This window comes from Trachypithecus francoisi, unplaced genomic scaffold (genome assembly GCF_009764315.1).
Source record: "Trachypithecus francoisi isolate TF-2019V2 unplaced genomic scaffold, Tfra_2.0 Lachesis_group3, whole genome shotgun sequence".
NCBI lineage: Eukaryota > Metazoa > Chordata > Mammalia > Primates > Cercopithecidae > Trachypithecus > Trachypithecus francoisi.
In genome coordinates, this window is record NW_022681468.1 from 74,643,103 (window position 1) to 74,670,949 (window position 27,847).

Sequence of the window (27,847 nt, forward strand, 5' to 3'; positions counted from 1 at the left end):
TTGCTCTGTTGCCCAGGCTGGAGTACATTGGTGTGATCTCCACTCACTGCAATCTCCACCTCCTGGTTTCAAATTATTCTCCTGCCTCGGTCTCCCTAGTAACTGGGATTATAGGCATGCACGACTACGCCTGGCTAATTTTTGCATTTTTAGTAGAGACAGGATTTTGCCACGTTGGCCAGGCTGGTTTCGAACTTCTGGCCTCAAATGATCTGCCCGCCTCAGCCTCCCAAAGTGCTAGTATTACAAGCATGAGCCACCATGCTCAGCCTTTTTTGTTGTTGTTGAGACAGGGTCTTGCTCTGTCACCCAGGCTGGAGTGTAGTTGTGTGATCATGGTTCACTGCAGCCCCAAGCTCCCAGGCTTAAGTGATCCTCCCACCTAAGCCTCCCAAGTAACTGGAACTACAGGTGTGCACCACCACACCCAGCTAATTTTTTACTTTTTTGTAGACACAGGGCCTCACACTATGTTGCCTAGAGTGGTCTCAAATTTCCGGGCTCAAACAATCTTCCCGCCTTGACCTCCCAAAGTGCTTAGATTATCTTGTGAGTCACCATGCCTGGCCTACATATTTCTGAGGCTATTCTTTAGCTGTTCATTAAAATGTTAAAAATGTCTTCTAGTTTTTTTATTAATATGCATTTATTATTTAAATGTCAAATGTATCAGTCTTTTACTCTTTGGTTAGTACTTTTTTTCTTTTTGTTTAAAAATTCTTCCTGGCTGGGGGCAGTGGCTCATGCCTGTAATCCTAGTGCTTTGGGAGGCCGAGGTAAGAGGATTGCTTGAGACCAGGGGTTTGAGACCAGCCTTAGCAACATAGCGAGGTTTCATCTCTACCAAAATAAGTAAATAAATAAAGCCAGACGTAGTGAGGCTCACTAGTAGCCCTAGCTACACAGGAGGCTGAGGCGAGAATGGTTGCTTGAGCACTGCAATTCAAGGCTGTAGTCTTGATTGCGCCACTTCTCTCCAGCCTGGATGACAGAGCGAGACCCCAGTTCAAAAAAAAAAAAAGTCTTCCTTACTGCAAAGTTATATTTTCTTATATTTCTCTCTGAAGTGTTTGAAGGTTTGTCGTTCATATTTAAGTCATCTGGAACTGACTTCTATTTGGAGTGAGCTTGGGATCTGTCTTAGTTCATTTATGCTGTTATGCTGCTATCACAAAATACCTGAGGCTGGATAATTTATTAAAAAACAGACACTTATTTCTAACAGTTCTGGAGGCAGGAGTCCAAGATCAAGACACCAGCAGATTTGGTGTCTGGTGAGAACCAGCTGTTTACCTCCAAGATGGCACCTTGTTGCTACATTCTCTAGAGGGGAGGAACTCTGTGCCTTCTTCATCTGGCAAAGGGATAGAAGGGCAAAAAAAAAGGGCCAAACTCCCTCCATGAAGCCCTTTAATAATGACTTTAATCCATTTGTGAGGGCTTTGCCTTCATGACCTGAACACCTACCAAAAGGCCCTACCTCCCAACAGTACTGCATTGGGGATTAAGTTTCGAATGCATGAATTTTGGAGGACACATTCAGACCATAGCAGGATTCAATTTTGTTTTCTTTTTAAATGTGGATAACAAACTGTCCCGTACTTTACTAAAAAAATCCATACTTCCTTCAGTGATTGCCATTCACTTCTGTCATGTATTATATTCTCATTTATGCATGATCTATGCCTGTGCTCTCTATTGGTGTGTTTATTTATATGCCAACATGTTATTTTTATAATACATTTTGTATGTTAGATTAAGCCTTTTGACCTTATTCCTCTTTAGACATATTTTGGCCCTTCATGCACTTTTGATCTTCTACTGAAGTTTTATTTGGGGCCAGGCACAGTGGCTATAATCCTAGCATTTTGGGAGGCTGAGGTGGGCGAATCATTTGAGGTCAGAAGTTCAAGACTAGCCTGGCCAACATGGTGAGACCCCGTCTGTATTTAAAAAAAAAAAAAAAAAATTAGCTGGGCATAGTGGCACATGCCTGTAATCCCAGCTACTCAGGAGGCCGAGGCAGGAGAATCACCTGAAACCAGGAGACAGAGGCTACAGTGAGCCAAGATCATGCCACTGCACTCCAGCCTGGGTAACAGAGTGAGACTCCATCTCAAAAAAAAATAATAATAAGATAAATTTTATTTGAGATTGCATTGGATCTGTGGATAAATTTGAAGATAATTCATAGTTTTTACAATACCCGTGAACATGATACCGTGTTACTATTATTGAGGTATTTTACAAAGTTTAAATTTTTTTCTAAATAAAGGTCTTACAAGTCTTTTTAAAAACTTTACTCCCAGGTACTTTGTATTTTTGTTGTAATTATTAAATAGATGGGTATATAGTGTATATAGTCTGTTTATTGCTGCCATATAAAAATGTATTTGATTTTATATCCAACCACCTTACTGAATTTTCTCATATCAAACATTTATTTGTAGATTCATCTAGATTTTTCATTTTACGATATTGTTTCTCTCTTCCTTATGTGCTAACTATATTAGAGAACTGCCATTTAAAACTAAATAGAAAGGGTTAAATAAAGGGAATGCTTTTCATGTTTTACTGATAGAATGATATTTGCTCCAGCTTTTTTAGTAGATACTCTATCAGATTAAGAGAGTAACCTTCTATTTCTAGTGTGGTTTGGTGAAAGTTTCTTAAAATGAATGGGTTTTACACCCCTACCATGGGTGCAAGCTTGGTCTCAGAGCCTTGTGTTGGTATTGACATTTGTGTTCCTACTCTGGTTTCAGCTACCTTGTTTCATTTTTTTTAAATGTATGTTTGCTTGCTTTCATTGGTATGGGGTTGATTAGCCTCAGAAAAGTCTCTTTCTATAAGTATAACAATGCAAATTATCTTTTATCCTGATAAAAGATTTATTTATACTTATTTATACTTACCTAAGTAAGTAGCAGGAAGGCCCTGCAGGGACTATAATCTGTCCTCCTAATGAAAGCAGAAACCAATAAAAATGCTTTTCTAAATTCTTACTTTGTTCTATTCATCTTTTTAAAAAACATACACATGTACTTCTCCGAACTAAATTTTTTTATAGTTAAAATAAGTGAATGTTGCAGGATTTTTAGAAATATAATTTCCTAACATCTTGTGAATATGATTGAAAGACTTTTCGTATGTTAGCTATTTCTGATCTGGCCTTAGAGAAATATAAAAATGCAGTGGATTTATTCTTAACTTTGGTAACTAAAAAATTCTACCGAAAAAGAGGTTTTTGTTTTTGTTTTGAGACACTATTTCAGTCTGTCACCCAGGATGGAGTGCAGTGGTGCAGTCATAACTCACTGTATCCTCAAACTCCTGGGCTCAAGCGATCATCTGGCCTCAGCCTCCCAAAGTGCTGGAATTACAGGCATGAGCCACCATGCCCGGCCTTACTCAGGTGTTACAATTATGTTTGCTAAGTAGTATTTACCAAGCTGAAAGATACTAAATGGAACCAACATTTTAAAATATGCAGTGATAAGTCAATAGATAACTCCCCTTTCTTCTAGAGACTAGAAATAGCAAGCATTAGTTTTCTAGAAAGTGCAGTTGGCCAGGCATGGTAGCTCATGCCTGTAATCCCCACACTTTAGGAGGCCAAGATGGGTGGATTACTTGAGCTCAGGAGTTTCAGACCAGCCTGGGCAACATAGTGAAACCCCATCTCTACAAAAAATACAAAAATTTAGCCAGACATGGTGGCCCACACCTGTGGTCCCAGCTGCTTGGGAGCCTGAGGTGGGAGGTTCACTTGAGCACAGGAGGTTGAGGCTGCAATGAGCTGAGATCATGCCACCACACTCCAGCCTGGGCAACAGAGCAAGACCCTGTCTCAACAACAAAAACAAAAAAGAAAGTACAGCCTGGGTGCGGTGGCGCACACCTGTATCCCAGCACTTTGGGAGGCCGAGGTGGGTGGATCACGAGGTCAGCAGATAGGACCATCCTGGCTAACGATGAAACCCCATCTCTACTAAAAATACAAAAAATTAGCCAGGCATGGTGGCACTTGCCTGTAGTTCCAGCTACTCGGGAGGCTGAGGCAGGAGAATCACTTGAACCCAGGAGGCGGAGGTTGCAGTGAGCCTAGATTGCGCCACTGCACTCCAGCCTGGGCGACAGAGCAAGACTCCGTCTCAGAAAGCAAAATAACAAAAAAAAGAAAGTACAAATGACTCAACATTGTGAGAATTTCTTAGAGAACCTGGAAAGCTCATGCCATAACAGTTTAGCAGATTTATTCCAGTAACATAATAAAAGTAATTTCATTGAACTTCTGTATAGTTAAGGATGAAAACCATACTCTAGTTGATAACATACCTTGTTAAGACTAGTAGTCCTGGCCGAGTGTGGTGGCTCACACCTGTAATCCCAGCACTTTGGGAGGCCAACGTGGGTGGATCATGAGGTTAGGAGTTGAAGACCACCCTGGCCAATATGGAGAAACCCCGTCTCTACTAATAATACAAAAATTAGCTGGGCATGGTGGCACGTGCCTATAGTCCCAGCTACTCGGGAGGCTGAGGCAGAAGAATTGCTTGAACCCAGGAGACGGAGGTTGCAGTGAGCTGAGCTCTTACCACTACCACTCCAGCCTGGGTAACAGAGTGAGACTGCATTTCAAAACAAAACAAACAAAGAACAGTAGTAGTCCTTTAGCAAATATTTGTTGAATGAATGAGCATTGGTAAAGTGATGTCTTAACACCAATAGGAAAGGTGAACAGAAGATAAAGAAGAGTACATGAAAATGAAAGGAGAGAGTGTGAAGAAAGATCATATTTTGTGGCCAGGTGTGGTGGCTTGGGCCTGTAATCCTAGCACTTTGGGAGGCCGAGGCGGGAGGATTGCTTGAGCCCAGGAGTTTGAAACCAGCCTGGGCAACATGGCGAAACCCGTCTGTACCAAAAATACAAAATAAAATTAGCCAGGCATGGTGGTGCAACCCTGTAGTTTCCAGCTACTCAGGAATCTGAAGTGGGAGAATGGTTTGAGCCCAGAAGACAGAGGTTGCAGTGAGCCAAGACCATGCCACTGCATCCCAGTCTGGGCTACAGAGCTGGACCCTGTCTCATAAAAGAAAAGTAAAGCAGCACTAATGTTTGTTAATAAGTTACATAACTAATTTATATGTTAAGATGTTAAACTGTCAATTTTTGTATATTGTTATATAACTTAACCACTTAAGATACACTTTTTCTTTTATTTTAAGGCTTTCTTCAATACTAAAAATGTATGGAAATCCTTTGAAAACACCATCAGCGGTTTATAGACAAAGACTTTATGAATTGTTGATTTTATTACCTCCTGAGACCTATGAAGGTATGTGCCTTAGACTAAAATGTTTTATTTGTGACTAATATGGTTCCTGGAACATTATTGTCACTTATTAAATATTTAAATGAATTATAATGGCAGTTATTTAGTGCCTTGTTTCTAGGAGGTTTAGGGAGTTCAATCCTTTTTTTTTTTTTTTTGAGGCGGAGTCTCGCTCTGTCGCCCAGGCTGGAGTGCAGTGGCCGGATCTCAGCTCACTGCAAGCTCCGCCTCCCGGGTTTACGCCATTCTCCTGCCTCAGCCTCCTGAGTAGCTGGGACTACAGGCGCCCGCCACCTCGCCCAGCTAGTTTTTTTGTATTTTTAGTAGAGACGGGGTTTCACTATGTTAGCCAGGATGGTCTCGAACTCCTGACCTCGTGATCCGCCTGTCTCGGCCTCCCAAAGTGCTGGGATTACAGGCTTGAGCCACCGCGCCCGGCCGGGAGTTCAATCCTAATCCGTGTGTTCACCATCTTATAGTAAAGAAATACATTTGGGGTTTTGTTTTTGTTTTAATTTTTTTGAGACAGGATCTCACTCTCTCACCCAGGCTGGTGTGCAGTGGTACACAATCATGGCTCACTTCAGCCTTGATCTTGGGCTCAAATGACCCTCCAGCCTCAGCCTCCTGGGTAGCTGGGCCTACAGGCACACCACCATGCCCAGCTAATTTTTTGTACTTTTGGTAGAGACGGGGTTTCGCCATGTTGCCCAAGCTGGTCTTGAACTCCTGGGCTCAAGCAATTCTCCCGCCTTGGCCTCCCACAGTGCTGGGATTACAGGTGTGAGCTATTTAGCCCAGCCTAAAATAAGTTAAAAAAAAAAAAAACTCCTTCTTAAGGCCAGGCACTGTGTTAGAAATTGTATCTATCAAATCTTATTTATCCTAGGATGATACAGTGAGCTTAGTTACATTTTTCTTACTTGGCAAAAGGTTTAGGTTACAAAACCAACTCAAGAACACGTATCAGGTAAAGAGTGGAATCAAGATTAAAACATAAATTTACCTCATGCTGTGCTGCTGCCTTTTCTAAGTAAACTACTTAGAGACTTAACAATCATAGCTTAGTGATATGTCTATCTTATTCTTTGCCATCTATCAATTTAAAAGTTACTTGCTAGATAGCTAGTAAAAAGCTGAGAGATAATTTCTATGTTCCACAGCTCAGATTAACTGTTAGGTTGTGACAAAAGCAGTTTCCTTCAGATTTTTACAGTAGTATCTTGAAATTTATTTTCAGACTAAAATAAAAAATTTTTTTTTTTTTTGAGACGGCATCTTGCTCTGTCGCCCAAGCTGGAGTGCAGTGATGTGATCTCGGCTCACTGAAACCTCTGCCTCCTGTGTTCAAGCGATTCTCCTGCCTCAGGCTCCCGAGTAGCTGGAACTACAGGCATGCACTACCAAGCCTGGCTAATTTTTTTGTATTTTTAATAGAGATAGGGTTTCACCACGTTGGCCAGGCTGGTCTTGAACTCCTTTCCTCAGATGATCCACCCTCCTCAGCCTCCCAAAGCGCTGAGATTACCAGTGTGAACTCCTGACCTCAGGTGATTCACCCTCCTTGGCCTCCTGAAGTTCTGGGATTGCAGGCATGAGCCACTGCGCCCAGCCAAAAGGACTGCTGCTCAACTCTTCAATAAGCATTTAGGAATACAAGAATCTTGACTTAAAATGTACAGTGTATCTTGTGATAAATGATAATGGAAGCTTTTTTTTTTTTTTTTTGGAGGCGGGGCCTCACTCTGTCACCCAGGCTAGAGTGCAGTTGTGTGATCTTGGCTCACTGCAGCCTCGACCTCCCAGGCTCAAGTGATCCTCCCACCTCAGCCTCCCAAGTAGCTGGGACTGCAGGTGTGCACCACCACTCCCAGCTAGTTTTTTTGTTTGTTTTAATCATTTGTAGAGATGAGGGTTTGCTATGCTGCCCAGGTTGTTCTCAAATTTCTGGGCTTAAGTGATCCTCCCGCCTCGGCCTCTCAAAATGTTGGAATTACAGGCATGAGCCACTGGGCCTGGCCTGATAATGTAAGTCTTACCATTGAAAAAACTTGAATTAGAGGAAAAAGTCTTGAAGTCTTCTACTTTTTTTTTTTTTTTTAAACTTGGTTTTTCTCAGAGTTGGAGTTTGGAAATGCAATCAGGAGTCCTAAAGGAATAATGAATATACATGTATATATATTTCAAATCAGTTCCAGAGTGTTCATTAGGAAACAAAGTCAGGACTTGCTGTGAACTTCTAGAAAAAACAAACTCTAGGCCAGGTACATTTGCTCACACCTATAATCCCAGCTCATTGGGAGGTTGAGGCAAATGGATCATTTGAGGTCAGGAATTCGAGACCAGCCTGGCCAACATGATGAAATCCCGTCTCTACTAAAAATACGCAAAATTATTAGCTGGGCATGGTGGCACATGCCTGTAGTCCCAGCTACTCAGGAGGCTGAGGCAGGAGAATCGTTTGAACCCAGTAGGCAAAGGTTGCAGTCAGCCAAGATCGCACCACTGCACTCCAGCCTGGGTGGCAGAGATTCCGTCTCTAAATAAATAAATAAAGTTCTGATTTTATCATTTCCTCCAATGTGTTGTCAAAGAGTCAGTGTCTAGGACATAGTAAGAAATTGCTTTTGCCACGTGGAATGTATTTAAGAATTGAAACAACTTCTTCATGACTGTCCAGCAGATGTAGATTTAGAGGCTTAGAGTGACTTAGTTTTCGGAAGGATTGGAGTAAAAATTGAGTTCTTAGTTTTTATTTCCTGTCTTAGTTTAGGTATGGGTTTCTTTTCAAATATCTTAATATTCTCTACACTGAAAATAACTCATCAGCAAGTTAGTCATGCATTTTTATACAAAAGCTTATTTGCATTTCAAAATTATCTTAATTATCTTTAGGTACTTTTTCCAGGGACAGTTGGGAAAGTAAGCAGTTTCAACTGAGAAGTAGAGATTTTCTACTATTTTCACACATAGCTGTAGGAACAAACATACCTTGTATATTGTACTAACAACAGAATTATTTTGCTGAGTGTCATATACATAAACTTAAACATTCCTTTGAGCAACTCTCATTTGCTCAATCATTATGACTTCATTGATCCCTGTCCACTCTTCCTAATTCCTGTATGTAATCTCTCCTTTCCCTAAATTTAATAGTGCTTTTGTTTTTATCTTTTATGAAACATAATAGTTCCTACCTTCCTATTATAGTTATATGTATATATTGGTATCCCATAGTGTATACTTTCTTGAAAGGAAGATTAAATATAATAAAATCTTTCTCTGTAGCTTATTAAACACAATTTGGATGGATGAGTGATTCAGCACAGTGGTTAAAAGCTCAAATTCTGGAGCCCAGTTAACTGGGTTTCAGTCTGACAGCTGTGTAATCACCATATGATCTCTGGCAAGTAATAAATTCCCTGTTCCTGTTTCCTTACCTGTGAAACAACATACTAACCTGACCTTATTAGGTTACTATGAGGGTTATATGTAAAGCTTTTAGTACCTTTCCCAACACATATTAAGTATTCAGTAAGCCAAGCACTGTGTGTAATCTCAGCTATTCAGGAGGCTGAGACAGGAGGATCACTTGAGGCTTGGATTTAGAGATTAACCTGGGCAAGATTGTGAGACCCCATCTCTTAAAAAACAAAAAGTAGGCCGGGCGCGGTGGCTCAAGCCTGTAATCCCAGCACTTTGGGAGGCCGAGACGGGCGGATCACGAGGTCAGGAGATCGAGACCATCCTGGCTAACACGGTGAAACCCCGTCTCTAATAAAAAAATACAAAAAACTAGCCGGGCGAGGTGGCAGGCGCCTGTAGTCCCAGCTACTTGGGAGGCTGAGGCAGGAGAATGGCGTAAACCCGGGAGGCGGAGCTTGCAGTGAGCTGAGATCCGGCCACTGTACTCCATCCTGGGCGACAGAGCAAGACTCCGTCTCAAAAAAAAAAAAAACAAAACAAAAAGTAAACTTCAGTCAGGAGATCGAGACCATCCTGGCTAATATGGTGAAACCCCGTCTCTACTAAAAAATACAAAAAACTAGCCGGGTGAGGTGGCGGGCGCCTGTAGTCCCAGCTACTCGGGAGGCTGAGGCAGGAGAATGGCCTAAACCCGGGAGGCGGAGCTTGCAGTGAGCTGAGATCCAGCCACTGCACTCCAGCCTGGGTGACAGAGCCAGACTCCGTCTCAAAAAAAAAAAAAAAAAAAAAAATTTGTTGTTACTACTGTTACTGCTGCTAATGATACAGAAAGTGATGGCAAGTAAACCCTTCCTAACTCATCCTGCCACTTCTGATCAGTGGATATCACCCCAGTCCTCATTTCATCCTGATGCAATTGTTCGAAGAAACACTTCAAAGAGTGTAAACATTTTTCTAAGGGAATTTTTACTCATTCCTGCAGTACTTAAGTTACAAACTGGCAAAAGCCATTTAAGCTCTCTGTGGATAAGATATTTTGATAACCCAGCAGAAATTAGGATAAAACATCTTTGAGGTGATAATTACAGTCAATGTGATAAATGGATCAGCTTTTCAAAGTGTGTATATTAGAGAGGCAACCATATGTTGTCTCTTGTGTTATGGGAGAACACAATACCACTTATGAACTAACATGCGCCCACCCTGCGCACCACCAAAAACAAAAATGAGCCCCTTCTAGATCCAACTACCAATTTATTTTTTTAAAAAAGTACAGATAGAAGAACACATTAAGCCATACCAGGGGCCTATAATCATAAAAACTCAGACTGTAGAAAATTGTACGAAACAAATAACCTTGTTTCTTCAAATAAATTGCCAGAGAGGGGAAAGGTATAGGTAGAATACTAAATTGAAAGAGACAAGATAAACTAGCTGCAATGTGTACACTTTACCTAGATCTAGAAGCGACAAAAACAGGTGTGTATGAGATAGTTGGAAATTTGAATACTGAATGGGTATCTGATGTTCAGTGGTTTTTTTTTTTTTTTTTTAACAACATGAGATTATATAGCAGGATTTTGTTCAAAATAAAATGTGTTTCACTTTAATGATACACAATGAAATATTTATGAATGAAATGATGTGATTTTCTTAAAAATAATGTGGAAGAATGTGGGATCAGGAATGGGGATGTAGGTGAAATAATACTGTTGCAGCTGTTAAAGATGAATAATGAGCATATGCTGGAAGGGGTAGGAGCAGGCATCTTCATAGTACTATAATTTATTTATGTTTGAAATTTTCCGGCCGGGCGCGGTGGCTCAAGCCTGTAATCCCAGCACTTTGGGAGGCCGAGACGGGCGGATCACGAGGTCAGGAGATCGAGACCATCCTGGCTAACACGGTGAAACCCCGTCTCTACTAAAAATACAAAAACTAGCCGGGCGAGGTGGCGGGCGCCTGTAGTCCCAGCTACTCGGGAGGCTGAGGCAGGAGAATGGCGTAAACCCGGGAGGCGGAGCTTGCAGTGAGCTGAGATCCGGCCACTGCGCTCCAGCCTGGGCGACAGAGCGAGACTCCGTCTCAAAAAAAAAAAAAAAAAAAAAAAAAAGAAATTTTCCATAATAACATGTCTAAGTTTTTTCAGGCTAATTTTTTTTTTTTTTTTTTTTTTTTTTTTTTTTTTTTTGCTTGAGACAGAGTCTCATTCTGTTGCCCAGGCTGGAGTGCGGTGGCTGATTTCTGCTCACTGCAACCTCTGCCTCCCAGATTCAACCGATTCTCCTGCCTCAGCCTCTGAGTAGCTGGGATTACAGGCACCCGCCACCATGCCCAGCTAATTTTTGTGTTTTTAGTAGAGATGGGGTTTTGTCATGTTGGCCAGGCTGGTCAGGTCTTGAACTCCTGACCTCAAGTGATCCCCCTACCTTCATCTCCCAAAGTGCTAGGATTACAGGTGTGAGCCACCACACCCAGCCTCAGGCTAATTCTTATAAATTTTTTCAGACCATGCTTTTTTAAAAAGCAAACCTGCTTTTGTAAATCTGTTTTTACTTCTATTTTTATATTTCATGTCATTTTTATACCATAAGGTATGTACACACACACACAACACACACACACACACACACACAATACTTTGAGATTTTCTTTTAGTGTCAATTCTTAACCTTGTGACTAGCAACACATAGTTGAGCCAGTCATTTCTAGGGCAATTTTCAAGAATGAGAAATAAATTCTTCGGCTGTGATAGGTTAAAGTTGGCCAGTGGGTGCATTAAAGTTCCACCTGAGTTTTAAACCCCATACTCTCACCAGATAACCAATAGTACTAATTGCTCTTTTTCTGTGACTCAACAGGAAACCTCTGTGCTATCCTCAAAGAGCTGGCTGCTGACTTGACTGCCCCTGATATTCAGGTGTCAGCATCTACATTTTTACTTCCGCCCCTCTGTCATCAGGATGATCTTTTGATATTAAGTCCTTTGTTACAAGAAACTGACCATAGATTTATTGAAGAACAGGTATGGCCATTTTTTACTCGAGTAGATTCAGTCTGTGAACAGTGATCTTAAAACCTTATATACTTTTTTTCCCTTTTAGCTCCTGCTTGGTAATGGTGTTGCTTGCGGAAGTCTTGAATATGACCCTTATTTGATTTATGAGAAAGATGTAGAGGGAGATTCAGTGCCTAAGCCCCTGCCTCCAGCACTATCAGTTATTAGTTCTGCAGCCAAGCTCTTTGGGGTTGTATGCGCTCATGTCGGAGAAACTCAAAGGTAAATATCTTCAATGGTTTAGTGAATGGAAAATAGAGAACTGGTGGGGAAGAAGAATGTTGCCAGAGATCTCATTAGCGTAAATAATTTCTTATAAATGACAGGTGAAGGTGAAATAAAAGTTCTTGTTTAATTATTCACTTGACTAATATTTAATAAGAAATGATTTAAATGCCTAAAACCACTAGAACTGTTGTGGATACAATACTTTGCCCGTAGTTAGCTTATCGTCTAACTGAAAATACAAATGAAAAATAATGACATAAGAATATTGATTTATGAGCAGTCATTACAAAGACACATACTAGGTTTTTTCTTAGACTAGGTCTCATAGGCTTTCTTACCTTGGAAATTTTTTGGAAGCATTATAGGTCCAGGGATTTGTCTTCAGTTGGAGGGATTTTAAATGGTTTTTATCAGTTCACTTAAAGTGAACTTCAGACCAGTGGCCCCCAACCTTTTAGGCACCAGGGACCAGTTCGGCAAAAGACAGTTTGTCCACGGGGTAGGGATAGGAAGAGGTTTTGGGATGAAACTGATCCACCTCAGATTATTAGGCATTGTGAGGGGTGCACATGATCCCTCACATGCACAGTTCATAATAGGGTTCACACTCCTGTGAGAATCTAATGCCACTGCTGATCTGACAGGAGTTTGGCTCAGATGATGATGCTTGCTTGCCTGCCACTCACCTCCTGCTGTGGACCAGTACCAGGCCGTGGACCAGTACCAGTCTGTGGCCCAGGGGTTGGGGACCCCATGCTTTAGAACACACACACATACACACACAAAGATAATAGATATTTAATTAACTTGATTGTGGTAGTCTATTTCACAATGTATATATGAGCAAAAAACATCATTAAAAACATCATGTTGTATACCTCATACTATGTAGGGACTTCTATCCTATGCTATTGTATGTGAAAAATTAATAAATACAAGATGGCCTCCCCCAAAAATGGATTTTCGTTTTGAAAAACCAAAGGGTGATAATGATTCCTCATTGAGAATGATAGTTTCTTAATTAGTAACTGGACATACACATTTCTCAGCCATCAAAATCCACTATCCAGGAAATTCTGTTACTATCGGAAAAACTAAATGGGAAGTGAATCTCTCTCATAGGCTATTGTGGCTAATAATAGTTTACAAATCACTATTATCCACACTAATTCATTCATTCATTTCCTGTCTCTCGACCAACAACGATGCATTTGACTAGATCATAGCTTTTATTGTATCTTCTTACCCAGTTATGTCTTCCAGAGGATACCAGAGAATTTACCTTGATCTCTTTGGTGAAGACTTAGAAAAATATTTTAGTTTCATCACCAACACCTCTCTGAAACAGGTCTTGGGATAATTTGCTTTCATTGTATAGAAAAGTGAATGAAATTTATACTGATTTTTACTAGCTTCAGTTTCAAAAGATAATGTTTTTTCCAAATGTATTTGTAGCATTTCCTGTATATACTGTAACTATAAGGTTATGGTGATAAGAGAATATATGACTGAATTGTTAATGAATGAAGAGGAAAATTACAGTGATTTGGAATATTCAAAGAAAGATTCATGGAGAGGATGAAATTTGAACTAGTCTCTAACTGCCTTTTTATAGAGCATATAATTACTTTAAAATAATTAATTTGGATTAATATACCAGTAACTACTGTGGATAAAACAGGGCTGGCCTTTTAAGCAAAGGATTTAAATTAAGGATGTTCTTAAATGGTTCCACTACCTTTGATGGGTCTAAAGTGGAAAAGCAAAAAAGAAAATATGCTTTTTACAGCCTTTCCTCTTAAAAAAGTGATTTTATTATTCTAGAGAAGTTTTCTTTTCAGATTTATTGCCTAATTGTAGTTTCATGAAGATCCTTTCTTATTAAGTTTAATGAATTTTTTAATGTGCTCATAGTTTTTGTATCCCCACCTAAATTATAATAATAATAATGAATATTCAAGGAAGGGGAGGTTTTGTCTGTTTTAATAAAAACATTGAGAACAGATAAAAGCAAACCCTATCATTCTGTTTGGATTCTAACAAATTCGGAACAAACAGGATTCTAACTATTTTGGAATAAAAATAGTAGATGACCAGGCACAGTAGCTTACACCTGTAACCAAGCACTTTGCAAGGCCAAGTTAGGCAAATTGCTTGAGCCCAACAGTTAAGAGCAGCCTAGGCAACGTGGCAAAACCCCTTCTCTACAAAAATTAACTGTGCATAGTGGTGTGCAACTGTAGTCCCAGCTACTCAGGAGGCTGAGGTGGTAGGATCACTTGATACTGGGAGTTAGAGGTTGCAGTGAGCCAAGATCTTGCCACTGCACTCCAGCCCTAGCAACAGAGCAAGACCCTGTCTCAAAAATGTAAATATAAAGAAGTGAACCTGGTAAGATCCCAGATACAGAAAGTGGGTTATAAGCAATATCAGCAGTCTCCAGTAGGTGTCATTACAGAACCAGAAGATAGAAACTACATGAATAGTGAAGTTAAGTTTCTAATTTCCTGTTGTCCCAGATATGATATTTATGTAACATATCAGGCTGTTTGCTTTTCGGCCTTACATTTGAGTTATAGAGAAGAAGCGTCTTAATTAAAGTATCTATATTTAAACAGCAACCAAGTATTTCAAGCCATTTTGTTGTTACTGTGGTTAGCCTTATGTTTAAACAGTTGTATAACATGTGGTTGTCCTAAGGTTGGAAATAATATATTATTTAATATAAATTAATGCACAATTTATTCACAATTTATTAATGCATACGTAATTGTCTTTTAAATTAGTTGATTCTCTATTGACTGTAGGGTTCTAACGCAAAAATGTTTAAAGGTTGGAACGTCAAGATATTTTATATAGAAAAGAAATAATATTGATCTCAATCATGTATTGGTTGTGGTTACTTTTTTTTTCTTTGAGACAGCCCAGGTAGGAGTGTGGTGGCTCACTGCATCGTCTGTCTCCTGGGTTTCAAGTGATTCTCCTGCCTCAGCCTCCCAAGTAGTTGGGATTACAGGCATGCATCACCATGCCTGCCTAATTTTTGTATTTTTTAGTGGAGATTGAGTTTCATAATGTTGACCAGGCTGGTCTCAAACTCCTGACCTCAGGTGGTCTGCCCACCTCGGCCTCCCGAAGTGCTAGGATTATAGGCATGAGCCGCTGTGCCCAGCCTGTGTGTGGTTACTTTATTTTATGTTTTGTTTTGTTTTGAGACAAGAGTTTCACTCTGTCACCCAGGCTGGAATGCAGTGGCACCGTCTCAGCTCACTGCAACCTCCACCTCCCGGGTTCAAGTGATTCTCCTGCCTCAGCCTCCTGAGTAGCTGGGACTACAGGCATGCGCCACCATGCCCGGCTAATTTTTTTATTTTTAGTAGTGACGGGGTTTCGCCGTGTTGTCCAGGCTGGTCTCAAACTCCTGACCTCAGGTGATCTGCCCGCATCAGCCTCCCAAAGTCCTGGGATTACAGGTGTAAGCTACTGCTCCTGGCCTGCGTTTGTGGTTGCTTTTAAATAGATTTTCACCTAATTGCAAAGAATGAGTTCCTTAATTCACCTGAGGATTGTTCCACCCTTGACTTGCACATTGGAATTATCCAGACAAATTTTTAAGATACTGAAGATCCTGATTAGTATGGTATGCATAATGTGGGGGTGGGCACTAAAATTTTTTAAACTCCTTAGGTGATTCTGATAAATGGACTGCTTCAACAAATGATGTCACTTGTGAATGGATGGACAGAGAGGAAAAGCTTAAACAGTTATAGTTCTCAGTAGTAAAAAATTTTGCCATTATATACCCTCTATCTAAAAAGTATTATTTTGTTTTTGTTTGTGGTTACTGTTTTGTTTGTGTATACGTGTGTACCCTCTGTCTAAAAGGTATATAATGTAAAATGTATAATGTAAAATAAGTCAGCATTTTCAAATGATACATCTTTGCCCTTTATTCAGTTAACTGCATTTTTATTCCATCTAGACTTAAAACTTTAAGTACCTATCATTTCATTCCAAACTGATAATTATATGTTATAATTGATACTACTTATGAGTACTAATTCAGTATTACTAAGTCATCTCCATCTTCCTGAAGATCAGAATCTTTTGTTGAGATCTCTATAGGAATTGGTGTCATATTATCTTGAATCTTTGATTAGTTAATAGTATATTCAATCTCTTTCAGGATTGGGGGCAGAGGATGAAGAAAAAGATTTTGAGCTCTGACAATCCTGTTTTGTAGTCTTTGGTCCATGAATATGGTCAAGAAGTAATAGTATAGGTCAACTTATAGTACAGTATGACATAATTCTTAATCTCTAACCTTATGTATTTTTATAACTTTAAGTGTGATACAATTTCACAGTAACAGATGTAGGATATGATCTAATAATTACATTATAGGTTTTTAAACTTGGGAGCTTGATCACACAGTTATTCTTAATTCCCCTTTGTTGTCACATTTACCCTCCATAATCTTCCTATAGGGTACTTTGGGCATAAATAATGTTCTTGAAAAAAAAAAATGCCAGCTGGGCGCAGTGGTTCATGCCTGTAATCCCAGCACTTTGGGAAGCTGAGGTGGGTGGGTCACGAGGCCAGGAGATCAAGATCATTCTGGCTAACATGGTGAAACCCCGTCTCTACTAAAAATACAAAAGAATTAGCCAGGCATGGTGGCGGGTGCCTATAGTCCCAGCTACTCGGGAGGCTGAGGCAGGAGAATGGCGTGAACCAGGGAGACAGAGCTTGCAGTGAGTTGAGATTGCGCCACTGCACTCCAGCCTAGGCGACACAGCAAGACTCCATCTCAAAAAAAAAAAAAAATCCTTAAATATGCGCTTACACAATGGACAGAAAGCTTTTTTTGTTTGTTTTTTAAATTTTTTTTGAGGCAGCATCTTGGTCTGTCATCCAGGCTGGAGTGCAGTGGTGCGATTTTGGCTCACTGCAGCTTCAGTCTCCCAAGCTCAAGCAATCATCCTGCCTCAGCTTCCCAAGTAGCTGGGACTACAGCCAGGCACCACTACACTGGCTAATTTTTTTTCTCTTTAATGGAGATAAGGTCTCACTGTGTTGCCTAGGTTGGTCTCAAACTCTTGGGCTCAAGCGATCCTCCTGCCTCTGCCGCCCAAAGTGCTAGGATTACAGGCGTGAGCCACCAGAAAAATTTTCGTATGCAAGATATTTAGCATGTTATTTGTAATAAGAAAAATTAGAAATAGCATAAATGTCCCAAACTAGGAAGTTGGTTAAATAAATTATATTGCCAGAATATATAATATTAATACCTATTCACTAATACTATTATAGTGAAACCATATAATAGTTAATAAGATGGGAAAATTCCTGATAATATTGTTTAGGGGAAACTAAGTTATTAACAAAGTGTGTACAATACGATCTCTGTTTTCTAAAAGTTTATTCATATGTCTAAGGGAGAAAAGACAAGAACAAAGATGTCAAAATGTTAATGGCGCCTCTTTGTAGGTAATGGGATTTGGGGTAAATTTTTTTTTCATGTGCTTTTCTGAGTTTTTCAAATTTATTATAACAAACAACGTTGATGTAAGGAAATAAGTACTTTTCTAAGTATTCCTAGTGCTCCACCATTTTATTACATTTCACTTTCATTTTTATTTTTTATTTTTGGAGACAGAGTCTCGCTCTGTCACCCAGGCTGGAGTACAGTGGTGCCATCTCAGCTCACTGCAGCCTCCACTCTTGGCTCAAGCAGTTCTGCCTCAGCCTCTCAAGTAGCTGGGACTACAGGCATGCACCACCATGCCTAGCTAGTTTTTGTATTTTTAATAGAGATGGGGTTTCACCATGTTGTCCAGGCTGGTCTCAAACTCCTGACGTCAGGTGATCTGCCCACCTTGGCCTCCTAAAGTGCTGGGATTATAGGTGTTTGCCATTGCGCCTGGCCTTTATTACATTTTATAAGTTGATTTTATACATACTGCTTTCCCCAACCCATATGACGTACAAATAGCTTCATACCTTCCTTTTTACTCTTTTAACTCCTTGTACAATTAGATTTTTTAAAGGCACGATCCCCATGTCTATTCTGATTTGATAACAAAATTGCCATTTACAGGACAGCTTGCCTTGTAGCCTCAGTAGAATGATGGAGATCTAGTTTTAAAGGACTTCGGGATATTATTGAAAGTACATTAAGGTCGGATAAAAGTATATCTGTATTTTCATGTTCAGCCAGTCATGCCCTGTGTTTAATTACCTGATGCTGTTGTCTTTTATGCTTGCTCAACAAGCACACCTGACTGTCTACACTACATGCCAAACACAGGTTATTAGGGAGATGAAGGTAAAATTATAATCTTTACCTTTCCTGCCATCAAGATAATTTACAACTGAAAAAGTTATCTTCAGTATATTTCAGGTTTCTCATTTAAAGGGAGAAAAGAGGGAAAAGGAAGTATAGGGCATAGAAACAATGTTTTAAGAGAGAAATTAATGGTAAAATGGGGTGGTTTATTTTATGGTTACATGTATTTAATCTTGACATAAGGAATTAAAACCTCTGTGCTATAAGGACATGAAATATTGTTTATGTTTATCTTAATTAGAATTGTGAAAATTGGAACATTTTTCTCACCAGTAGTAGAGTGGTTGAATAAATTTTAGTACGTGTATATAATGAAATTTGGATTTAGAAACGTTATAAAAGAAGAAAAATGACCAGGCACAGTGGTTTACCCTATAATCCTAGTACTTTCAGAGACCGAGGCTGGAGGATCACTTGAACTTAGGAGTTCAAGACCAGCCTGAGCAACACAGTGAGGCCTCGTCTCTTTAAAAAAAAAAAAAAAATTAGCAGGGTGTGGGTAATGTGTTCCTATAGTCCCAGGTACTCTGGTGGCTGAGGCTGGAGGATCACTTAAGCTCAGGAGGTCGAGGCTGCAATGAGCTATGATTGCATCTATAGCTAGCCAGAAGCAGCATAGCTCTTTGAATCCCCAACTATGCTTTGAAAATATACTTGGGACTATACTGTATGTAAAACAATTTTAACCCTTGCTTTTTTCATTTATCATTACCTTTTTAGCACTTTTCAAATCATTTTTATTCTTTTTTCTTTCTTTCTTTGAGACAGGATCTTGCTTTGTTACCCAGGTGGAGTGCAGTGGCATGATCATAGCTCACTGTAACCTTGAATTCCTGGGCTCAAGTGACCCTTCTGCTTCAGCCTCCTGGGTAACTAGGACTACAGTCATGTGCCACTATGCCTGGCTAGCTTTTTAATTTTTTGTAGAATAAGAGGTCTTACTGTGTTGCCCAGGCTGGTCTGGAACTCCTAGCTTCAAGCAGTCTTCCTGCCTCAAATTCTGTGAGGCTATGTGTTACATATAAATTTTTGTGGAGTTATATCAGTATTGACTACTTTTGTTGGTATTATCTCAAATTTTAGTTTTCCAGTCATTGGAATGTACATGCTCACACTTACAATTACTGCAGTAGTTTAAAGAACCTAAAGTGTGAAGTTTAAATTGTATTGAGAGGCCAGGGGCAGTGGCTCATGCCTATAATCCCAGCACTTTGGGAGACCAAGGTGGGCAGATCACTTGAGATCAGGAGTTCAAGACCAGCCTGGCCAACATGGTGAAACTACTACTACTCTACTAAAAATACAAAAATTAGCCGGATGTGGTAGCACACACCTGTAATCCCAGCTACTTGGGAGACTGAGGTGAGAGAATCTCTTGAGCCGGGGAGATGGAGGCTGCAGTGAGCTGAGATGGTGTCAATATGCTCTGGATGACAGAGCGAGACTCCATCTCAAAAAAAAATTCTTTTTGCTTTTAAATCCTGTTATTTCTGATTGTAGGCTTCCTATATTGGAACAGCTTCTGGGCAGTATAAAGCACACAAAAGGAGCTCGTCAGCAAGTGGTTCAGTTACATGTTGTTTCTTCAGTTTCTAGTTTCTTGAAGGTAATTCTATTTATTTATTTGTTTATTTATTTGTTTATTTAAATGTTTGTTTCATTTTTTTAAAAATTTGTGGCCAATGAAGTTTGTTGGAGGATGATGTTTTTAAAATGCTCTTTTTTCCTTCATTTTTCTTAATCTCCTGATGAAAAGTTTTCAGGATTTGGAATTCTCCTTTTACTTTTTGTCCACATAAAACTTGTTAGAAATCAAACCTATAATCTCTGCATAGAGCCATGCATTAACCTACCAATCCTGATATCCTGGGCCAGGGATTGATGGACTATAGCCTGTGGACCAAATCCAGCTCGTTGTTACTTATGACTTACCGTTTCTACGTACAGTTAAAATATGATAGACTTCATTAGTCGCTTATTTTGTGGACATCTCTGTTAATGTTCTTTTAAACCATTTATACCTTAATGATTGCCATATTGCTGCCTGGAGGTTTAAAATTCTAAAGTGCTTTGTGGGGAAAAAAAAAAAGGAATTATATTTGTATTATCAGTGTGGATTTTTGTGTTCTTATTTTTTTTAAAGTAGTAATCCAAGTATGAACATATTTGGATTTGGTTATCCAGAATATACGTTCCTAACTGGATATGATAATTTACTACAATTGTAAGTTTGGGTTGTTCTTTACATATTTCAGTACGTGGCTCTCTCCAAGGGATGTTTAGGTCCAGAAGAAATGAAAAGATTTGCCCTAACATTGGTTACGGGAGCCCTAGAAAGTACCAACCCCTTGCTGAGATGTGCAGCTGCAGAGGCATGGGCTAGATTAGCCCAAGTGCTTGATGATGGAGCTTTTACTGCTGGATTAGCTCAAGTTAGCTTTGACAAGTAAGTGAATTTCTTATTTAATACTCAGGGGCTATATTTCAAAACTGGGTATAGCTTTCTGGTTTGTTGGAACTAGTAAGATCTTCATGCTGAGATTTAACTAAGAAAAATTGTCAAATGTTGACTGCTTTAAAGGAAAGGAAAGAAAATAAAAATTGGCCTGCTGATCTTGGCACATAAAACTATTACTATTTCAGCTATAGTCTTTATATAATAAAGATCAGAATCTAAATGAGTGATATAATTGATCGTCAGTGGAATGGACTCTAGGATAGTGAAATATTTATACAGTTTTATACTGTAAAATGTATATATGATAAGTAATAAGAACAAACTACAGGAAAAAAGACTGTAGGCTGCAGATGAGGAAACAAATGGTACTTTCATGTCTTTTTTTTTTTTTTTTGAGATGAAGTCTCGCTCTGTCGCTCAAGCTGGAGTGCAGTGGCGCGATCTTGGCTCCCTGCAACCTCTGTCTCCCGGGTTCAAGCAATTCTCCTGCCTCAGCCTCGCGAGTAGCTGGGATTACAGGCACATGCCACCACCCAGCTAATTTTTTTGTATTTTTTTAATAGAGACGGGGTTTCTCCATGCTGGCCAGGCTGGTCTCAAACTCCTGACCTTGTGATCCGCTCGCCTCAGCCTCCCAAAGTGCTGGGATTACAAGCGTGAGCCACCGTGCCCAGCCTGTACTTCCATTTCTATCAGTTGTATAACTTTCAATAGATTACTTAATCCTCTCAGCCAGTGTTCTTCTATTCCAGGTGGTACTACGCTACCTACTTAAGAATGTTAAAGTAAATGAGATAGTAAATATTAAAGTAATATGGGAAAAAAGCCTACAAATAAAACTTTGTGGTTGTATTATATATCTATAATAAGTTATATTAGGAGTGGTGGTGGTAGTATTGATAGCACTTTGACCTTGGAGTCTACTGAATATGTGTGTCTGATTTGAAGTCTGGAGTCAGGTTATTAACTTGGCTCTAATCCCAACTCTACCACTTGATAGTTGATTACTTTGTGAGAGCTATTTGAGCTATTATTTTGGTTTCCTCATCTATAAACAGGAACTGATAATAGTATGAATTTCAGGGTTGTTGAGAGTATTAAAGAAGGGCTAAATATAAACCACTTAAATGAGCACACAGTAATTTCTAATAAATTCCTAATAAACATTAACTTCTCATATTTAATTTTATTTAATTTATTTTTGAGACAAGGTCTTGCTCTGTCACCCAGGTTGGAGTACAGTGGTGTGATCGTGGCTGACTGCAGCCTCGAACTCCTGGACTCCAGCAATACTCCAGCCTCAGCTTCCCAAGTGACTGGGACTACAGGCTTGTGGCACTATGCCCAGTTAATTAAAATAATTTTTTTTTTTAGTAGAGACAGGTTCTCATTATGTTGCCCAGGCTGATCTCAAACTCCTGGGTTGAAGTGATCCTCCCGCCTTGGCCTCCCAAAGTGCCAAGAGTACAGGCGTGAGCTACCACACCTGGCTATTTAATTTTAAAATCAAAATTAAGTTGAAACTCTATGAAATTGAAGTATCTCAGCATTTGAGTTTTTAAAATGTAACTTAATGATAAAGTAATAATAATGTTTGTCTTAAAAACCTTTTTCATGTGTATATATGAAAGACATTGAAACTGTTCATACTAAACTAATCATTAATAATATGAAGACATTTTGATTTCAAAATGTTTTCCTTTGCAAGATGCCTTTCGTTTACTTCAGAATTTTTTATTAGCCAAAAATATATTTCTAAATTTTGCAACTATCCATATAAAAAGTTTTGCCTAAGTGACAATGTACATGCATTAGTTTTTGTATTTTTTTCTTTTGCAGTGATTACCATTTATTTTTATTTTCATATTTATAGATTGAAATCAGCAAGGGATGTGGTTACCAGAACAGGACATTCATTGGCCTTGGGGTCCCTACATAGGTATTTAGGAGGAATAAGTTCTTCTCAACACCTAAATTCTTGTATTGGAATCCTTTATACTTTGGCACAGGACAGCACTTCTCCTGATGTGCAGGTGGGTACCTCATGTGATACTTCCCTTGAAATTCATGATTTGGGCCGGGCGCGGTGGCTCAAGCCTGTAATCCCAGCACTTTGGGAGGCCGAGACGGGCGGATCACAAGGTCAGGAGATCAAGACCATCCTGGCTAATACGGTGAAACCCCGTCTCTACTAAAGAATACAAAAAACTAGCCGGGCGACGAGGCGGGCGCCTGTAGTCCCAGCTACTTGGGAGGCGGAGGCAGGAGAATGGCGTGAACCTGGGAGGCGGAGCTTGCAGTGAGCTGAGATCCGGCCACCGCACTCCAGCCTGGGCGACAGAGTCAGACTCCGTCTCAAAAAAAAAAAAAAAAAAAAAAAAGAAATTCATGATTTGTAGATGATGCAGATTGTGTTTATATTGAACATTAATAATTTGTGAATATGGTTTTCCCCCCATAGTAATTGTGGAAGCTATTGTTAACCTTGATGGATTTTTAAAATGAAAATCTTCTCCCACACTCAGAATGTCTGAAGTCAATTTCATTGTGTTTTTCTGAAAACGTACTCTGTTCCATCTTAATAATCGCACTGGGCTAGAAGTGGTGGCTCACACCCATAATCTCACACTTTAGGATGCCGAGGCAGGTGGATTGCTTGAGCTTAGGAGTTCAAGACCAGCCTGGGCAACATGGTGAAACACTATCTCTACAAAAGATACAAAAATTAGCCGGGTATGATGGTGCGCATCTGTGGTCTCAGCTACTCGGGAGGCTGAGGTGGGAGGATGGCTTGAGCCAGGGAGACAAGAGGTTGCAGTAAGTCCAGATTGTGCTACTACGCTCCAGCCTAGACAACAGAGCCAGACCCTATCTCAAAAAATAATAATAATACTAAGTAATAATAATAGCATCTACGGTTTTAAAGAACTTAATAGGTACCAGGTGTTACGATACATTCTTCTAAGTCTCATAGTAATTCTCTTAGTCCTCGTAATAATTTATTAGGGTGTATAGCCCATTATGGGGAAATAAAACTGAGGCTTAAGAAGCTAAGCAACTTGCTCACAACTGAAAAGCTAATCAATCATGGAATCAGATCAAGAACACAAGTCATGGATTCCAAATTCCTGTTCTTAACCACTTTATCATATCGTTGTGCATATCTTACCCATTTCTGTCAATAAAATCATCATTCTCCTATCTTAATGAAATATGGAATGATTTTTATTTCTCCTGTTCTTTTACTCCCCTTCTGTCATCTTATCTGCCTCCCTTATTAATGTGTGCCAAATTACTGTCATAGCCTCCTAATTCATCACATTTTTAGTCCTTTTCTTTCCAACTCTCTCTAGATATAAGGCTAAATTCATTTTCCTAAAAGATTTTCATCTTGCCACTTCCCTGCAGAAAAGCCTGACAAAGTGCTTATCGCTTCTTGAATCAACTTCTTTATTCCAGTCCCATCAACTGACCCCATAGATGTTTTCTGTTATTACTTCAAAGTGTTCACTTCTACAGGTGATTTATCCACGTCATTCTCATGTCTACATTTACATTATTTTCTTTTTCTCTTCTCTCCTTACATGCCTGTTTGATATTCCACATCTTTTAGTCTTTTAAGATCCAGTATAACCACCATCTCATCAAGCTTTAATCCAGTTAGCTTTCCCTCTCTGAATTACCATGTTACTACTTGCCTCCTCTACTTCATCTAGTACTTGACTAAACTGACTTACAAGGTTTCCATTTTTCACCCGTCTTTATATATAGTACTTTTTGCTTCTGTTATATTCTTCTCTCTCTTCAACAAGTCTATTCTGAATGTGCCTAGTTTTATATTGAATACCTTTTTTGTTGATTAATTCATATACTTTCCACAGCTTCCAGTGTCATTTCTGAATTTTCTTGATTGCTGTCTCTCACCTAACAAATAGAAGCTCATTTTTGCAGTGTTTAAAGTACTGTAAGCTTTCTTATGCATCCATGGATAAGAGGAATAAAACTTTTTCAGTTCATTTTCTGAAGAGAGAGCTTTTAATTTACTTCTTGTTATAGAACATTAAAACATATACAAAATTAGAAAGTATACTGTAATGAATCTGTTATACCCATCACCTAACTTCAGTGGTTATCAGTATATGGCCAGTCTTTTTTCATTTAAACCATAGTGTGTGTGTGTGTGTGTGCGTGTGCACCTATCATAAATGTACATATCTATGTACAAACAGTACATTATATAACCACCACCTGAAATCAAGAAACAGCCCGTTATCAATACCCCATACACACTTCTTATACTGTCTTCTAGTTAACTACTTACCCCCACCAAGGATAACCACTATCCTAATTTGCAACACCATAAATTTGTTTTGCCTGCTTCTGTACTTTATGTAAATGGAATCATACAACATACATTCTTTTATGTCTGGCTTTCTTCACTCAACATTATGTTCAAGAGATTTGTCCATATTGTTGAATGTAATTGTAGATTTTGTTGCATCTTTTTAAAAACTTGAATTTTCGTTCCTTCTATGGATTAAACAATAAATAGTTTTTCAACAAACTAGATTTGATTGAAGCTGTTAGCTAAAGTACTGACTGTTACTTGCAATTCTTAACAATGAACTGTATCGTTCTAAATTGGATGATTGCCTCTGAGTTGGAAGTCCTCCATTTCTCTTTCTGCATTAGTAGTAGCATACACATTTGCTGTTACTTTATTACTTGCTTCAACAAAAGAACAACTTAATGTATTTTATGTTTCTTAGTGCTGCTGTAATGTTTTTAATTGTTTTTCTTTGTCATTACAGACCTGGGCATTACATTCTCTATCACTGATCATTGATTCTGCTGGCCCACTCTATTATGTGCATGTGGAACCTACCCTTTCTCTTATTATAATGTTGTTGTTAAATGTGCCTCCTACTCATGCTGAAGTTCACCAAAGCCTTGGTCGCTGTTTGAATGCCCTTATTACCACATTAGGTCCAGAGCTACAAGGTGTGCATAGCTGCTTTTGTGATGTTTCACATTAAAAATAATATACATAAAAATGAATTCAGTTCGTGGTCTGTATGCTTGGCACATGATAGGTGCTGTATGTTTTGTTAAATGAATGTATAAATGCCATTCAGCCTGATTTCTCTTACCTTGAAAAGACAGAGTACAATATTTCGACAATTACTTATCTCCTAAAGATGCCTTCCTTAACAGTTAAGATGACAGACATGAAGCAGAATCATCCAGAGAGCTCCGATCTCTCTTTAAGAAATAAATGGCTGGCCGGCCGTGGTGGCTCATGCCTGTAATCCCAGCACTTTGGGAGGCCGAGGCGGGCGGATCACAAGGTCAGGAGATCAAGACCATCCTGGCTAACACGGTGAAACCCCGTCTCTACTAAAAATACAAAAAATCAGTCGGGCATGGTGGCGGGCGCCTGTAGTCCCCGCTACTCAGGAGGCTGAGGCAGGAGAATGGCGTGAACCCGGGAGGTGGAGCTTGCAGTGAGCCGACATCCCGCCACTGTACTCCAGCCTGGGTGACAGAGCCAGACTCCGTCTCAAAAAAAAAAAGAAAGAAAGAAAGAAATGGCTAAGTCCAATATTTCAAATATTGCAAGCTGTTCAAATTGCATAGTATTACATGATTATAATACATGAAAGTAATTCTTAATACAAGCGAGGCTAAGTTTATTGGCAATTTCTAATTCCATTTTTTATGAAAATTTGGTGTAACCTACTGATAGTCTTAGGTTCTTCTTTGCCTAATAATTTGTGTTGCAATAAACTTTTCAGATTAAGAATAACTAAAGTAGGTCAGGCGCAGTGGCTCACACCTGTAATCCTAGCACTTTGGGAAGCTGAGGCAGGTGGATCACTGGAGCTCAGGAGTTCGAGACCAGCCTAGCCAACATGGTGAAACCTTGTCTGTACTAAAAATACAAAAAATTAGCCTGGCATGGTAGTGTGCACCTGTAGTCCCAGCTACTTGGGAGGCTGAGGCAGGAGAATCACTTGAACCCGGGAGGCAGAAGTTGCTGTGAGCCAAAATGGCACCATTGCACTCTAGCCTGGGTGACAGACTGAGACTCTGTCTCAAAAAAAAAAGAAGAATCTAAAAACCTGTCACTTAGATTATCCCTACTTTTGTAGAAGAAATTGTAAGTCACAGATTTGTAAGCTTAAAACTGGAAGTAAATTTTAAAACCTGTAATATATGTTTAAAGAGTAATGTTTTTATAGGCCAATTATTAAAAGCTTTCTACTTTTTATTTTAGGTAACAGTACTTCAATTTCTACCTTAAGGGCTTCCTGTCTACTGGGTTGTGCAGTAATGCAAGATAACCCAGACTGCCTTGTTCAAGCTCAGGCCATCTCTTGCCTTCAGCAGCTTCATATGTTTGCTCCACGACATGTCAACTTGTCCAGCCTGGTTAGCTGCCTCTGTGTGAGTATAAAATTGTAAACTAGTTCTTAGTTTCTTTTATTTATCCCAGTACATTTTATCCCAGTACACATTTTAATTATCCCAGTACACATTTTAATTATCCTGTAGACTATGTACAAAGTTATGTGTTATATACATAGCTATTTCCCCTCAGTTCTAGTCTTTCTGGGGAGTAGGGGGCAGCTTTCATGTAATCAGCTCCTAAATCTCTTTTATATTGATTCATTTTTCTCCCATTAATGTTGAAATTGATATTTGGAATATTTATTCATAAATCAATAAACATATATTGGGTGCTTATAATGTCCCATGTACTATATAAATCTGTGGGACATGCAAAACTTTATGTGGTCACCTGTCTCTATTTTTCTTCTTTTTCATCTATTCTGAGTTATTACAAAGTTCTTTCATCCCAGATGGAGAAATAACACTTTTCCTTAGTATTCCAGCAACATACACATCAATATCTGGCTTCTAATATTGTATCTACTGAATGTAGAAAGATAAAGGCCATCAACCAGAAGTTCCTTTGAAGTGGTTCGTTG

General features: G+C 39.3%; 1 protein-coding gene across 10 annotated transcripts in view; it reads left to right on the plus strand.

The window, feature by feature from the left end:
* Positions 1-27,847, plus strand: part of HEATR5A (HEAT repeat containing 5A) — a 148,177-nt gene that overhangs the window by 47,945 nt on the left and 72,385 nt on the right. For all 10 annotated transcript variants that reach the window (XM_033188329.1, XM_033188327.1, XM_033188334.1 and 7 more), the window contains exons 14-21: positions 5,230-5,339; positions 11,624-11,787; positions 11,867-12,042; positions 19,898-20,003; positions 20,653-20,843; positions 22,729-22,888; positions 25,667-25,856; positions 27,133-27,302. In XM_033188329.1, the coding sequence (XP_033044220.1) occupies positions 5,230-5,339; positions 11,624-11,787; positions 11,867-12,042; positions 19,898-20,003; positions 20,653-20,843; positions 22,729-22,888; positions 25,667-25,856; positions 27,133-27,302 (1,267 nt within the window). The remainder of the gene's footprint in view (positions 1-5,229; positions 5,340-11,623; positions 11,788-11,866; positions 12,043-19,897; positions 20,004-20,652; positions 20,844-22,728; positions 22,889-25,666; positions 25,857-27,132; positions 27,303-27,847) is intronic.